Consider the following 15494-nt stretch of genomic DNA (forward strand, 5'->3'; position numbering starts at 1 on the left):
GAAAAGGCTGCTTTTATGTCTGGCTGCGGCTGCTTTGACTGTCCAGAGTTGCCTTCCAGAGGGAAGTGGGAGAGAATTCACAGGAGACCTTTAAACTTCATTGGACACCTTTGAACCCCATATGTGAGTAATAATCTAAAACACTGCTGCTGTTTAGAGTGACTGCAAGAGGTCTCTGCAGTTATTGTTGAAACTGCACATTCTGTGCAGAATATTGTTTCTATTTCTGTTTTCTGCTGCACAGCCGCCAACAGCTGGGCTATCTCGTGCAGGTTTCACTCGCCTGGGTACCGGTTGCAAAAAGGTTATTTAGATTTTTATGTGGGCAAGTTTGGTAAGATGATCCATGTCCAAGCTGTCGAGTTGTGACTTGAAGAGTGACAAGGTTAGTGCACATCTGGTGGTGTCGGGAAGGATGTTCCACTCTGGGATAGTCCATGGATATAGTGACTGTAGGTAGCTATTTTTGTTTGCTCTAATTCTAGTATAAATGAAGTGACCTGAGGACTGTCTTGTAAATTTCTGGGTATTGGATTGAATGAAGTGAGATATGTTACTGGGGATGCTGCCATGAGTCTCTTTGTACATAAGTGGGCTTTGGCACGTCTTGACTCCAGTGACTCCCAGCCAAGGCGATTTAACATATCAGAGACGCTTGACTATCTTGAGTAGTAGTTACAAACAAACCATGCTGCATGCCTCTGAACCTTGTCAAGGGTGTCAATGTTATTTTTCTGGTGAGGGTCCCATATTCTCTGGCAATATTCCAACAGTGGGTGGGACAAGTGTTTTGTACGCTACCTCCTTTGTTGGTTTGTCACAGCTGGGTAAATTTCTCCTGAGAAGGCCCAAAGTTCTGTTTGCTTTAGTGGCAATCTGGTTCATGTGTCTGTTCCAGGCTAGGCCAAATGTGAGTTCCACTCCCAGGTATGGGTGGTGATCAACTTCTTTAAGCAGGTTGATTTGAATTTGAATGCAAGCAATTTGCTTGCATTCAAATTAGATATGTTACAGCAAGCCTCAGGTTGCGACATTCTACCAATGCAAAGTGAATTTATTTCCAATAGGACCTGACTCAAACACTTACAACTGAAACAAATAGAGTGTGTGTGCAGGTGTTGCTGTGCAGATGCAAGACATTACCAGAACATGTCTTCATACCTGCTTGCAAACAGTACAGCTGGAACTAGTGTGATACCTCTTTGAACTAATGTGATTGGGTGATCGATGGTTCGTGAAGACACGGTGGGCCGAAGGGCCTGTTTCCATGCTGTCTCTAAACTAAATGAAGGAGAGAAACACTTGCAGGAAGGAACTACAGATGTTGATTTAAACCAAAGACAGACACAAAATGCTGGAGTAACTCAGCGGGACAGGCAGCATCTCTGGAGAGAAGGAATGGGTGACATTTCAGGTCGAGACCCTTCTTCAACATTTTGTGTCTACCTATACTGTCTATAGAGTGTGTGTGCAGGTGTTGCTGTGTAGATGCAAGACATCACCAGAACATGCCTTCATACCTGTTTGCAAACAGTACTGTGGTAATTCAATTAAACTGAAAGATGCAGCATGGAAACAGGTCCTTCTGGCCAATGAGTCCATGCTGACTATGGTAATTAAAGTTATGAAAGGATTTGTGAAGATGTTTCCATTTTGAGAGAAATCAGAATGAGGCCATAAATATAAGATGATTATTAAAATTTAAGAGAAACTTACTCATTGTAAAAAAATGGTTAGAATATGGAATATATACTACAAAAAAAGTAGCTGAGGTAATAAAATAGATGTTTTTAAGAAAAGCTCGACTTAAAACGGAGAAAGAAATAAAAGGACTTGGTTGTGTGATGTAGTTGCAATATGATTGAATGTAAGAATGACCTGCATTTTTTTAATTGACTGATTGATTGATTGATTGATTGATTGATGATTGAAAGATACAGCATGGAAACGGGACCTTCAGCCAACCATCGATCAATCATTCACAATAGTTCGATGTTATCCCACTTTCGCAACAACCCCCTACACTCTAAGGGCAACTGACAGAGGCAGCCTGGTCCAGGCACTCACTACCATCTACGTAAACAAAACTGCCCCGTGCATCTCCTTTAAACTTTGCCCTTCTCACCTTAAACCCATGCTGTGCGTCATTGCAAGGTGATTCTGCTCGTTATTGTCTGATCACGTTAGTGGCACAACTGAGAGCGACGATATTGACTAACCTCTGCTTGAAGATGGAGCTATGATTAACTAGAATACTTAAACAGTTTGAAACACCTACAAATGGACTGTCTCCCTCTTTAAAGATCAGCTGACAATTACAATGGGTGGAATTTGACTGTCACTGGGATGCCAAATAGTCATTCCTTCCTTTCAGCGTCAGAGCAGCCATTCTGAATCAGTGCCATTCTGTGCATTGTAGATCTCATCACCAATGTGTGGCATTTGATAACTACTGGTTAGCTTTATTTGCTGTATTTCCAGCATGTGGACCAGACTTTGGACTTTTCTTTGAATATGGCGACTGTACATTTGTGGGTTGTGCAAAATAATTTCACTGTGCTGTGCATCCGTGACAACAATGAAACATTGGACCATTAAACCTATGTCCTGTGGTTCTTGATTCCCCTAGCCTGGATAAAAGACTTTGTGCATTCACTCCAATCTTTTCCCCTCTCCATCTTGTACACCTCTATCAGATCTCTCTCTCTCTCTCTCTCTCTCTCTCTCTCTCTCTCTCTCTCTCTCTCTCTCTCTCCTCTCTCTCTCCCTCTCTCTCTCTCTCTCTCTCTCTCTCTCTCTCTCTCTCCCTCCCCCTCTCTCTCTCTCTCTCTCTCTCTCTCTCTCCCTCTCTCTCTCTCTCTCTCTCTCTCCCTCTCTCTCTCTCTCTCTCTCTCTCTCTCTCTCTCCCTCCTCTCTCTCTCTCTCTCTCTCCCTCCCTCTCTCTCTCTCTCTCTCCCTCCCCTCTCTCTCTCTCTCTCTCTCTCTTTCTCTCTCTCTCCCTCTCTCTCTCTCCCTCTCTCTCTGCCTCTCTCTCGCCTCTCTCTCTCTCTCCCTCCCTCTCTCTCTCTCTCTCTCTCTCTCTCTGCCTCTCTCTCGCCTCTCTCTCTCTCTCTCTCTCTCTCTCTCTCTCAGCTTGCCCAACCTCTCCCTGTGGCGCTGGTCTTTATTCTTGTCTAGTCCATAAATGGACTACATTGAAGCATCGGATCCTCGTCGTTTAGACGCAGTGGGGACCACATTGTCCGGAGGGCTCCGCTGCGCCCTCTGCTGGAACACCACTGAACCGCTGCATGTGCATCTTTATCTGCAGACCGGCTGCAAGGAGCATTGGTGGCCATGGGGATATTCCGTTTCTCCCGCGGCTCTTGAGACGTTGCTGAGACCCCTCTGTGTTTTTTCTCGGGGCCGCCCGCGTTGAGGATGAAACCTCCAGGAGGATCTTCGTGTCGGTGTTTCTCTTCGCCGCTGAGATGGTGGCCGCCCTCTACCTGAGCAGCACCTACAGGTCGGGCGGGGACAGGATCTGGCTGGTTCTCACCCTGGTCTTCGCCCTGGTGCCCTCCGTCCTGGTCCAGTTCACGCTGACCTTCGTCCACCGGGACGTGAGCAGGGACAGGCCGCTGGTGCTCCTCCTTCATCTCCTGCAGCTGGGACCTTTCGTCAGGTAAGGCCGGGCTCTCTCTCTCTGCACACCAGCCGGAGGGAGGGAGACCAGCTCTGTGCAGCTCTGTGCAGGCAGTGGTGGCGGTGACCTGGTCCCTGGGGCAGAGGTGCAATGTGTGAAGTACATGGTACATGGTGCAGGTGCAGCACTGACTTCAGTGTTAATGACAGTGGATGGCAAGGGACTTGGAGCCAGGATACAGTCTGAAGAAGGGTCCAGACCCGAAACGAAACCTACTCATGTTCTCCAGAGATGCTGCCTGGCCCATCTGTCTGTCTGTATTCCCCCCCCCCCCCCCCTCTCTCCTTCTCTCTCTCTCTATTTCTCTCCCTCTCTCTATCTCTATTCCCCCCCCCTCTCTCTCTCTCTCTCTATCTATCTATCTCTATTTCTCTCCCCCCTCTCTCTCTCTCTCTCTCTATTTCTCTCTCTCTCTCTCTCTCTCTCTCTCTCTCTCTCTCTCTCTCTCTCTCTATCTATCTATCTCTATTTCTCCCCCCCCCCCCCCTCTGTCCCTCTCTCTCTCTCTATTTCTCTCCCTCCCTCTCTCTCTATTTCTCTCTCCCCCCCTCTCTCTCTCTATTGCTCTCTTTCAATTTCCTCTCCATTTCTCTCTCTTTCTTTCTCTCCCTCTCTCCCTCTCTCCATTGCTCTCTCTGGTCAGAATGCCGAGAGTCACACCAACACTGTGTGTCCTTTTCTGTGTAAATCAGCATCTGCAGTTCCTCGTTGCTTCACCTCAACCAAGGATGTCAGTAGAGGAAGGGTAAAGGTTCGAGGTTGATGCTTACCGCCCGTTAACCCGAGGTTGCATCACTAACCCACTGACATACCAGTACACGCACATATCACATACAAAGATGTTTGCTGGGGAGGGCGATGAATGGGAATTTAGCAGATAACAGGACAGGTGCCAGTTATTTCACGGGTAGGATAGATAGGATGTGTGGATTGTGAATGTGATGTCCGGGGTGAAGATGTGTCTGTGTATCGCGAGGGCACGATGTTTCCGCCCCAGCATTAAATAAATGTCTTTGAATTTCAAAGACTATTCGGGAGATTAGAACGAAAAGGTTCGCAACTAGATTATTGAATTTGCTTAAAGATAGCATTGAAAATCATCATACACAAATAATACTTTGAAAAAGCAACAAAAAGCAGCACTTAACTCCCACATACAAATAATTTTATATTGTTCATTCTCACCATTGAAACCAGAGCAATGGACCGTGAACCGCGGGTTGGGCGGTTCTGCACAACGCAGGGGGCGAATTCTGCACAATGAGTCGGTCCCAGCCCACCGAAACATGTTGCATTCCACTTTCCCCTTGATTTTTCACATTACCGCTAAAAATCGGAATGAAATCTATTCTTCCCTCTGCCTAGAGAGAGCCGCCCGTGTTGCAGGGATAACGCTTCAGGGACTTGGAGCACCAATGTCTTGGTCCTATTTGAACAACTGACCGCTAAACATAATCAAAGCCAGTCGATATTACTAGAGAGTACCTTGCACCGGTTAAGAAGATGTTTATTATAACGTTTAAGCATTATTATTCCTTTGACAGATCACTGAAAGCGTTTCAGTAAAGGACGGGTTAAATTCGCTGTGAAGCAAAATATTTTGTTTTTAGACAGTGAATGTGAAATATCTGTGTTCTCGCAGCATCCTGTGCGGGCGGTGTGTTATCCCGTAATCAATCGCCTGTGTGTACGCAGCCACCGCTCTGAGATCACACAAACGCATGTAAACGTGCAGTTAGTTCCCTTCTCCCCTGCCTTGAATCACGCTCAGCGTTGGTTTAATTTCGACCGAACGTTAAATCGCCATTAATCCTAACCAATATTTTATTATTCCCAATGTACGCCATTGAACCATTTATTATGCTTTACATAATAAAAGCATGGAGCATCGAACAGGACAATGTCTGTACAGAACACGATGCCACTTTAAACTAATCTCTGCCTGCACATAATCCACATTCCTCCAGTCTTTGCTTATCCATCTGCCTATCTAAAAAAAAATTCAAATGCCACTAATATAACTGCCTCCACCATCAACCCTGGCAGTACCAGGCACCCAACAATTGTAAAAAAATATCCCACTCAAATCATTTAGACTTTGCCCATCTCACCTTAATTATATTGTGAATCTATTTTTCATGTTCAAATTGGGGAATAGAATTTGCAGTAAACCAGAGCAATTGGTGACTTTTCGGGTTGAGACTGAAGAAGGGTCTTGACCCGAGTCTGAACAAACGTCTCGACCCGAAACATCACCTATTCCTTTTCTCCAGAGATGCTGCCTGACCCACTGAGTTACTCCAGCATTTTGTATATATCGTGATATCACAGTAATCAGTGAGCAGTTGTACCTCCTGAATTCCTACTGCTAAGTAGAGCAGACTAGGTTTGTGGCATGAAACCAATTTAACAAAGCTTTAATGTACTTTCTGTTTAATACTTTCAGATGTCTTGAAGCATTTTGCATCTACCTAAATGTCGGTAAAGTTGAAGAATCCTACGTCAGTATTACCCGAAAGAAACACTTGAAAAAAAGTGGCTCTTCTGAAGAAATTGAAAAAGAAGTAGGTCAGGCTGAAGGCAAAATGTTCACACATCGTGCTGCTTTTAACCGGACGTCAGTGATTCAGGCCTTCATAGGCTCCGCGCCTCAACTTACCCTTCAGTTGTACGTCAGCGTAAAGCAGCAGGTAGTAACTCCTGGGAGAGGTAAGTATGGTTTCATAAGCATAAGTCATAGCAGCAGAATGAGGCCATTCAGCCCATCGAGTCTACTCCGCCATTCAATCATGGCTGATCTGTCTTTCTCTCTCAACCCCATTCGCCTGTCATAACCTTTGACAACCTTTGAAATTCATGGTATAGCTTGGACCAGCTGAGGGATTGATTACTTTAAAGGACACAAAGTGCTTGAGTAACTCAGCGGGTCAGGCAGCATCTCTGGCGAACATGGATTGGTGACATTTGGGGTCGGGACCCTCTTCAGACTGATTCAGGGGGAGAAGAAAACTGGAAAGGGGCGGGGAGGTGAGGGGGAGGGGGAGACAGGACAAAGCATTGCAGGTAATAGGTGAAAATAGGTGAGGGGGGGGTTGATAGGCTGCTGGTTGGAACAAAGGCGAGAGATAAGAGCAGAAGGTGTCAGCTGGATTGAAGGGTTGCAGATTGTGAAACCAGAGGGAGGAAAGTAGCAAAGGGGGGCAGGGGGAAAGGGAGAAATAGATGTAGGTCCAGGTGGGGCACAAGGTCGGGAGGGGGAGGGAGAAGGGGGGGGGTGGGGGAGAAGGGTGGGGGGACGGGCATTTTAGGGGGGTTAGTTACAGGTTACCAAAATTGGAGAATTCAATGTTCATACTGGTGGGTTGTAAGCTACCCTAAACGGAATATGAGGTAAGCGTCTCGACCCAAAATGTCACCCATTCCTTCTCTCCAGTGATGCTGCCTGTGAGCTGAGTTACTCCAGCTTTTTGTGTCTATCTTTGGAATACGAGGTGAGGTGTACAAAGATGGACAAACTGGTTATTTTGGGCACGTAACTAAACATAACTGCTGGATATTGGACTTCATACGAGTTTTACCGTGTATAAACAAGCCCTCAATGTGCGTGTGAGGCCTTATCAAAGTTATTTCAAGAGGACCAGTCTGAACAGGTTCCAGACTCAAATTGCTTCAAATAGGTTTATGCATTGTAACTTTAATGCATGATAAATATTTTTTGGGAAAAATCACTTCCTTGGACCCCCCCAGTTCCCTGGGGATACAAACCCATCTCCTTGCCAGATCTCTTGGGTGGCTCGGTGGCGCAGCGGTAGAGTTGCTGCCTTACAGTGCCAGAGACCTGGGTTCGATCCTGACTACGGGTGTTGGCTGTATGGAGTTTGTATGTTCTCCCCGTGACTTGCTTGCGTTTTTTCCAGGATCTGCCACACTCCAAATATGTACAGGTTTGTAGGCTAATGTGTTAGTGTGCACAGTTCGCTGGTTGGCGCGGACCCGGTGGGCTGAAGGGTCTGTTTCCGCGCTGTATCTCTAAACCCTACACTCTAAACATCAATTTTGCTATTGGTTACTTTTACTCTTCTTTGTGATAAATGGATATGAAGGGTTTTGAGTGCTATGGGCTAAATGCAGGCAAACGGGACTAGCCCACCAGGGTTGGCATGGACAGCTTTACGACTCAATAACTCCATAAAGAATGCAGCACCAGTAACCTTGGTGCTCACGCCAAAAACTGACAAGCTGAAATTCTGAAATTAAATCAGAAAATGCTGGAAATATTCAGCTGGTAAGGTAGCATCTGCAGGGAACAAAAAGAGCATTTTTCAGGTTTGCAACTTCATCAGAAACAGGAGAATGTTAGGGATGATAAAACGTTCTAAGTTGCATGAATTACTCAGCCCAGACCATCACACCAACCAACTTCCATTGACTCCATCTACACTTCACGCTGCCTCAGCAAGGTCACCACCATAATCAAGGATGAGTCTCACCACGGACACTCCCTCTTCTCTCCTCTCCCATCAGGCCAGAGGTACTGAAGTGTGAAAACACACCCAGATTCAGGGACAGTTTCTTCCCCACTGTTATCAGGCAACTGAACCATCCTATCAACAACTAGAGAGTGGTCCTGAGCTACCATCTACCTCATTGGAGACTCTTGGACTATCTTTAATCGGATGTTACTGGACTGGATCTTGCAGTGTACGTTATTCACTTTATCCTGTACCTGTAAATTGTGGACAGCTTAATCGTAATCATGTACAGTCTTTCCACACAACACACAACACACAACAAAAAGCTTTTCACTGCACCTCAGTAGACGTGACAATAATCTAAACTAAAAACCCACCCATCTGCAACAGAATCAGAAAATGGTGGAAATACTCAGTGGGTCAAGTGGGTCTATGGAGAGGGGAACAGAGTTAATGCCCAGGTCGATGATGTCTGGTTTTCAATCCGTCACCCTATTAGCATTTGGTTTAGCTAGTGAGGAGGAGATGTCATTGTGAGGAAGGGCAAGCAAATCTTTGTCTCACATGGAAGGTAGGTTCAAGAGAGGATACAATACCATTCAATACCATTGTTTAATTTTATGTTTAGTTTAGAGATGCATCATGGAAACTGGCCCTTCCAACCAGCAATCAGGAGAACGACCAGCAATCTCCCTACACCAGCACTATCCAACGCACGAGGGACAATTTACAATTTTTTCCAAAGCCAATTAACCTACAAAATTTGCACATCTTTGGAGTGTGGGAGGAAACCGGAGCTCCTGGAGAAAACCTGCACAGTCACAGGGAGAACGTACAAACTCTGTACAGACAGTACCCATAGTATTGATCGAACCCGGGTCGCTGGTGCTGTAAGGCAGCAACTCTACCAGGTTGTCCCCTATGTCACCATGCCATAATGGTCCATCTGATTTGGACAATGGGCCACATGAAAACTGATTCTCAAGATCTTTGCAAATTCATGATTTGTTTAACTCCTGCTTTTACATAGGCACATGGACGTGCAGGGATTAGAGGGATGCCGACCACGTATAAGCAGAGGGGATCAGTTTAACTTGCCATCATGTAATAAGAAAGAACTGCAGAAGGTGGTTTATACCAAAGGTAGAGACAAAATGCGGGAGTAACTCAGCGGGTCAGATTGCATGTCTGGTGAACTTGGATAGGCGACGCTTCGGGTCAAGACCCTTCTTGAGGCTTGAGTCGTAATAAAGGTCTCGACCCGAAACGCCACCTATCCATGTCCTTCAGAGATGCCCCCTGGTCCAAATGAGTTACTCCAGCACTTTGTGCCTAACTTGGGATGGTATTCAGTACAAACATTGTGGGCCGAAGGGCCCGTTCCTCTGCTGTACTGTTCTACGTTCTATGTTCTACCCTCTAGTGTGCATGTACACAGCACATGTCCTGTTTCATTTCTAGGAATATTAATGGTCATATCACTGTTCACCATTGTGTACGGAGCCTTGCGGTGCAATATCCTCGCCATCAAAATCAAGTATGATGAGTATGAAGTGCATGTGAAGCCAGCAGCATACATTTGCATCTTCCTGTGGAGGAGCTTTGAGATCGCCACCAGAGTCATCGTTTTAGTCCTTTTCAGCTCTGTGCTGCAGATCTGGATCCTCCCCGTGGTTCTCTTGAACTTCTTTGCCTTTTTCTTCTATCCATGGATATTATTCTGGAGCAGCAAATCTCCTTTCCCTGAGAACATTGAAAAGACATTTACCAGAGTAGGTACCACAATTGTGTTATGTTGCCTTACATTCCTTTACGCTGGCATTAATATGTTCTGTTGGTCAGCTGTCCAACTCAAGTTAAATGATTCTGATTTAATTAATAAGTCACAGAATTGGTATAGACAAGCTGTGTACTATATGATTCGATTCATCGAAAATGCCGTTCTTATTCTGCTATGGTACGTTTACAAGACTGACGTGTACAGTTACATCTGTGCCCCCCTGCTCGTCATGCAGTTGTTAATAGGCTATTGTATTGCCGTATTTTTTATGCTTGTATTTTACCAGTTCTGCCACCCCTGTAAAAAACTTTTTACCCACAGTATTTCCAAAGGATTACTCGCCTGTATTCGTTTTACTTACGTTAAATGCAAATGCTGCAAGTCTGAATCCACAGAGAAGATCGGCTTGGAGCCAAACAATGCCAATGATCATGAACAGGGCCTTGACCCTAACTGTGGATCTCGGGGTTAGAAGTAGCTTCAGAATGCAAACAAAATTACAGGGATGGCCTTTTCATTTGCGCGTATCCATTTTGTTTGGACATAGCAATGGCTATGAATAATAAATGTGCCTCCGACGTAAATTATCAGTTTGTAGTTCCCGTGAGAGGCGGGGTGCTTTGAAAATGTTTGAACTGCTGCACATTTCAGTGAGCTGTGGAAGTAAAGTTTCTAAATCCAGGCTTCCAGCATGAAATCAGATGCAAGCGGAGAGATCTGGTACATTCGGTCACATTTGATACAACCTTTAAAATTAGTAAGCCAATTAACCCTACAAAACTGAATGTCTTTGGAGTGTGGGAGGAAACCAGAGAACCCAGGGAAAACTCACGCGGTCATGGGGAGAACGTGCAAACCCCATACAGACAGCACCTGTAGTCAGGGTCGAACCTGAATCTTTGGCTCTGTAAGGCAGCAACTTATTGTTTGCCCAACTTTCTATTCTATTGCTATCCTGTAGCCCAAACATATGTACAATGCCACATCCATCCACTGAAGACAGCTCCCATTCTAAAACTCCTTGAATGTGCTTATAAAGAGTAGAATTAGAGCCATTGACAAAATAGTAATTGAAGAGTAAATAGTTTGCATTACCTTCAGTAGATTTGTCTCAACAACGGATAATGCTAACCTATACATTATGTATTTGTGATAAATTTATAAAATGTAGATTTCTTGGTTTTTGGAAAACTCATTCTCTTTAAAATGATATGCTGCATAATTCTATGCCTCTATGATGTTTAGTAAACTTTTAATATATGTACGCTAGGTGCTGTCTTCACAAGTAAAGAAAAAGTCAATGTAGTTTATTGTCCAAAAACAGTAGAACTTTTTCACTAAGTGGGTGTTGGTGGAACGAGCTGCCAGAGGTAGTTGAGGGAGGTATTATAATATTTCCCCGGTGTGGGACGAATAAAGGAATATATTATTATTATTATAACAGCACTTAAAAGGCACTTGGACAGGAACATGGGTAGAAAAGGTTTAGTGGGATATGGGCCAAACATGGGCAAATGGGACTGGCTTAGATGGAGCATCTTGGTCGGCATGGACGAAAGGCCTGTTTCCGTGCTGTATGACTCTATGACTCTGATATGTTACCCGAGAACTGACTTTCTGCTATCTTTAATGGAAGCCTCTAATGGAACCTTTATTTTAGCTGGTAGTGTTATTCACAATCATTTCTGGACCATTGTTTCTAAGATTTAGTGTTCTCATTAAATTATTGGAGCTGCGTGCCAATGTTGTTCTAAGAATATTCAAGCAAAGTGTAAATAACATAAAGGGGGCATTTGTAACTTCAGAATGGGCTTTCAAGTAAAACATTAATATGTAAATTAATTACTCAGCTTTAGTAATTATGTAAATTAATTATCTGACTTTTATTTTACAAAAGTAAATTCATTTCTTCAATGTGCTATTTAACTTTGAGATTTAATGTCTAAACTGTTTGGTGTGCCTGCATATGTTTTTAATTAGTTTAGTTTATTGTCACGTGTACTAAGTACAGTGAAAAGCTTTTGTTGCATGTTAATTAGTCAGCGGAAGGACAATTCATGATTACAATCAAGCCATTCACAGTGTACAGATACATGATAAGGGAACAACGTTTAGTGCAAGAAAAAGCCAGTTAAGTCCGATCAAGGATAGTCTGAGGGTCTTCAATGAGGTAGATGTAGTACAGGACTGTTCTCTAGTTGTCTCTAGTTGTGGTAGGATGGTTCAGTTGCCATAACAGTTGGGAAGAAACTGTCCCTGGATCTGGAGGTGTGCATTTTCACACTTCTATACCTTTTGGGAGAGGGGAGAAGAGGGAGTGGCCAGGGTGCGACTCGTCCTTGATTATGCTGCTGGCCTTGCCGAGGCAGAGTGAGGTATCAATGGAGTCAATGGAAGGGGGGATGGTTTGTGTGATGGTCTGGCCGTCCACAATTTGCTGCAATTTCTTGCGGTCTTGGATGGAGCTGTTCCCTAACCAAACTGTGATGCATCTCGATAAAATGCTTTCCACGGCACATCTGTAGAAGTTGGTGAAAGTTGTTGGGTACATGCCTAACTTAAGCCTTCTAAGGAAGTAGAGGTGCTGGTGCATTTTCTTGGTCGTTGCTTCAATATGGGTGGTCGAAGATAAGTTGGTGATATTTACTCCTGGGAATTTATGAGAGACAAATATGTCTAGACTCAACACTTACACTTCATAGAGTCATAGTGATACAGGGTGGAAACAGGCCCTTCGGCACAACTTGCCCACACCGGCCAACAATGTCCCAGCTACACTAGTCCCACTTGCCTGTGCTTGGTCCATATCCCTCCAAACCTGTCCTATCCATGTACCTGTCTGTTTCTTAAATGCTGGGATAGTCCCAGCCTCAACCACCTCCTCTGGCAGCTTGTTCCATACACCCACCACCCTTTGTGTGGAAAAAGTTACCCCTCGGATTCCTATTAAATCTTTTCCCCTTCACCTTGAAACTTTGTCCTCTGGTCCTCGATTCCCCTACTCTGGGCAATAGACTCTGTGCATTTTGTACACCTCTATAAGATCACCCCTCATCCTCCTGCGCTCCAAGGAATAGAGACCCAGTCTACTCAACCTCTCCCTATAGCTCATACCCTCTAGTTCTGGCAACATCCTCGTAAATCTTTTCTGAACCCTTTCAAACTTGACAATATCTCTCCTATAACATGGTGCCCAGAACTGAACACAATATTCTAAATGCGGTCTCACCAAAGTCTTTTACAACTGCAACATGACCTCCCAACTTCTATACTCAATACTCTGACTAATGAAGGCCAAAAGCCTTTTTGACCGCCTTATCTACCTGCTTCTCGACCTTCAAGGAACCATGCACCTGTGCTCCTAGATCCCTCTGCTCTACAACACTACCCAGAGGCCTACCATTTACTGTGTAGGTCCTGCCCTTGTTCGACGTTCCAAAATGCAACACCTCACACTTCTCTGTATTAAATTCTATCAACCATTCCTTTGCCCACCTGGCCAATTGATCCAGATCCTGCTGCAATCTTTCACAATCATCTTCACTTTCTGCAAAACCATTCACTTTTGTATCATCGGCAAACTTGCTAATCTTATCCTGTATGTTCTCATCCAAATCATTGATGTAGATGACAAACAGCAATGGGCCCAGCACCGAACCCTGAGGCACACCACTATTTGTTCTATTAGGTTCTGTAGTTCGCAGTGAGGAGGATAGTCATAGACTACCTTCCCAAAAGATAAGGATCTTTTGGGAAGACCAATGGCAAGATAAGGTCTGTTTGGATAGCATGCAAAACAAAGCTTTTCACCGTACATGTGACAATAATATATCTAAACCAAAACTAATCACCAGTTCATGGAAAACTAAACGCTGGTAAATGGGATAAATTCTTAGTGTCATCATGGACATGATTGCCCAAGGGACCTGTTTCTGTGCTATTTGACTATATGACTCCATGACTTATACAAATGCAAAACATCTAATGTAAAACCATTAGACCTAGGAGCAGAATTAGGCCATTCGGCCCATCGAGTCTGCTCTACCATTCGATCATGGCTGACCTATTTTTCCCTCTCAACCCCCTTCTCTTGCCTTCTCCCCACATCCTTTGACACCCTTACTAATCAAGAACCTATCAATCTCTGCTTTAAAAATAACCAATGACTTGGTCTCCATCGATGTCTGCAGCAATTAATTCCACAGATTCACCACCTTCTGCCTAAAGGAATTCCTCCTTACCTCCTTTCTAAAGGTATGCCCTTTTATTCTGAGTCTGTACCTTCTAGTCCTAGACTCTTCCACTACTAGAAACATTCTTTCCACATCAACTCTATCTAGGCCTTTCATTATTCGGTATATTTCATTGAGATCCCCCCTTATCCTTCTAAACTCCAGGGAGTACAGGCCCAGATCTATCAAACACTCCTCATACATTAACCCAATCATCCCTGGAATTATTCTTGTAAACCTCTTCTGGACCTTCTCCAATGCCAGCATATCCCTCCTCAGGTATGGGGCATTAATAACAGCATGCAGGTACCTACCTCATATCCTAATAGTTCATGTTTTAACAGGTCATCAAATGTTCTTGGGTAGAACATACTGATATCTTTAGACTGTGTTCACTGAAATGGGTTTCTCAAGTCAGATAAGTGGACAACATGCTACTCTATCTCTTGTACAACAAAAACTGATGTAAAATATTTTTTAGGAATATATAAACAAGATTGAATAAATCCTCAGAATCAGTACTGTGAGAAAAAAAGATTGTAAATCTTTGCATATTATTTACATTATGTATTCTGATAAAATAATTTTAAGTGACTGAAATCTTTATTGGACAACTGCTTAATTTATGAAATACTTCAACCTTAAGATGTGGATGAAGATTAAGGTTCCAACTCACCTGTAAATACAGAAAAGACATACCATTTCAAAGACTACAAAAAAATCTTGTAAATATCTGCAATGTAAAGAATTACGATGAATTCTAAAAGATATTTGTATATATTGATTTTTTTAAGTTTGTATTTATTTTTCAAGTATTATTTCATGTGTTTACAAGAGTTGCTCCATGTCACAGGTGCTTGACAATGATGTTAAATAAATGGATCCATAACAATATATGGTATTTTTGAGTACGTAATTTATGTAAGAATAAATTAGATGCTTAATACCTGCAGCAGCATCCATGTCTCTCTCCCCCTCTGTCAATAACGAGCTTCAATCAATGATGCTACAGTGGCTGGAAATTCAAGTTTCATATGATGTGGAAATAGCAGGAGAGCTGACTTCATTAAATTTGGTATTGGTATTGGTTTATTATTGTCACGTTTGCTAAGATACAGTGAAAAACTTTTGTTTGCGATCAATCCAATTAAATCAGATAATATTATACATAAATACAATCAAGCCATGCGCAAGTACGACTGGTAGAACAGAGACAAATTTCAGAGTGCAGAATGTAGTTTCTTCAGCAATGTAGCATAACAGTCCAGAGAAAAGGTCCAATGTCCGCAATGTGGTAGGTTGGAAAATAGGGTCAGTATCCTAGC

General features: G+C 43.6%; 1 protein-coding gene across 1 annotated transcript; it reads left to right on the forward strand.

Annotated features, from left to right (window-relative positions):
• Window positions 1–3213: 3213 nt before the first annotated feature.
• LOC144598771 (endoplasmic reticulum membrane adapter protein XK-like) lies at window positions 3214–15064 on the forward strand. The gene is given in 4 exon segments (XM_078409169.1): window positions 3214–3436; window positions 3439–3664; window positions 6132–6394; window positions 9619–15064. Coding segments are annotated over 4 exon segments (1296 nt in total). The 5' UTR covers window positions 3214–3420; the 3' UTR covers window positions 10410–15064.
• Window positions 15065–15494: the final 430 nt, after the last annotated feature.

Source organism: Rhinoraja longicauda, chromosome 12, assembly GCF_053455715.1.
Source record: "Rhinoraja longicauda isolate Sanriku21f chromosome 12, sRhiLon1.1, whole genome shotgun sequence".
Lineage (NCBI taxonomy): Eukaryota > Metazoa > Chordata > Chondrichthyes > Rajiformes > Arhynchobatidae > Rhinoraja > Rhinoraja longicauda.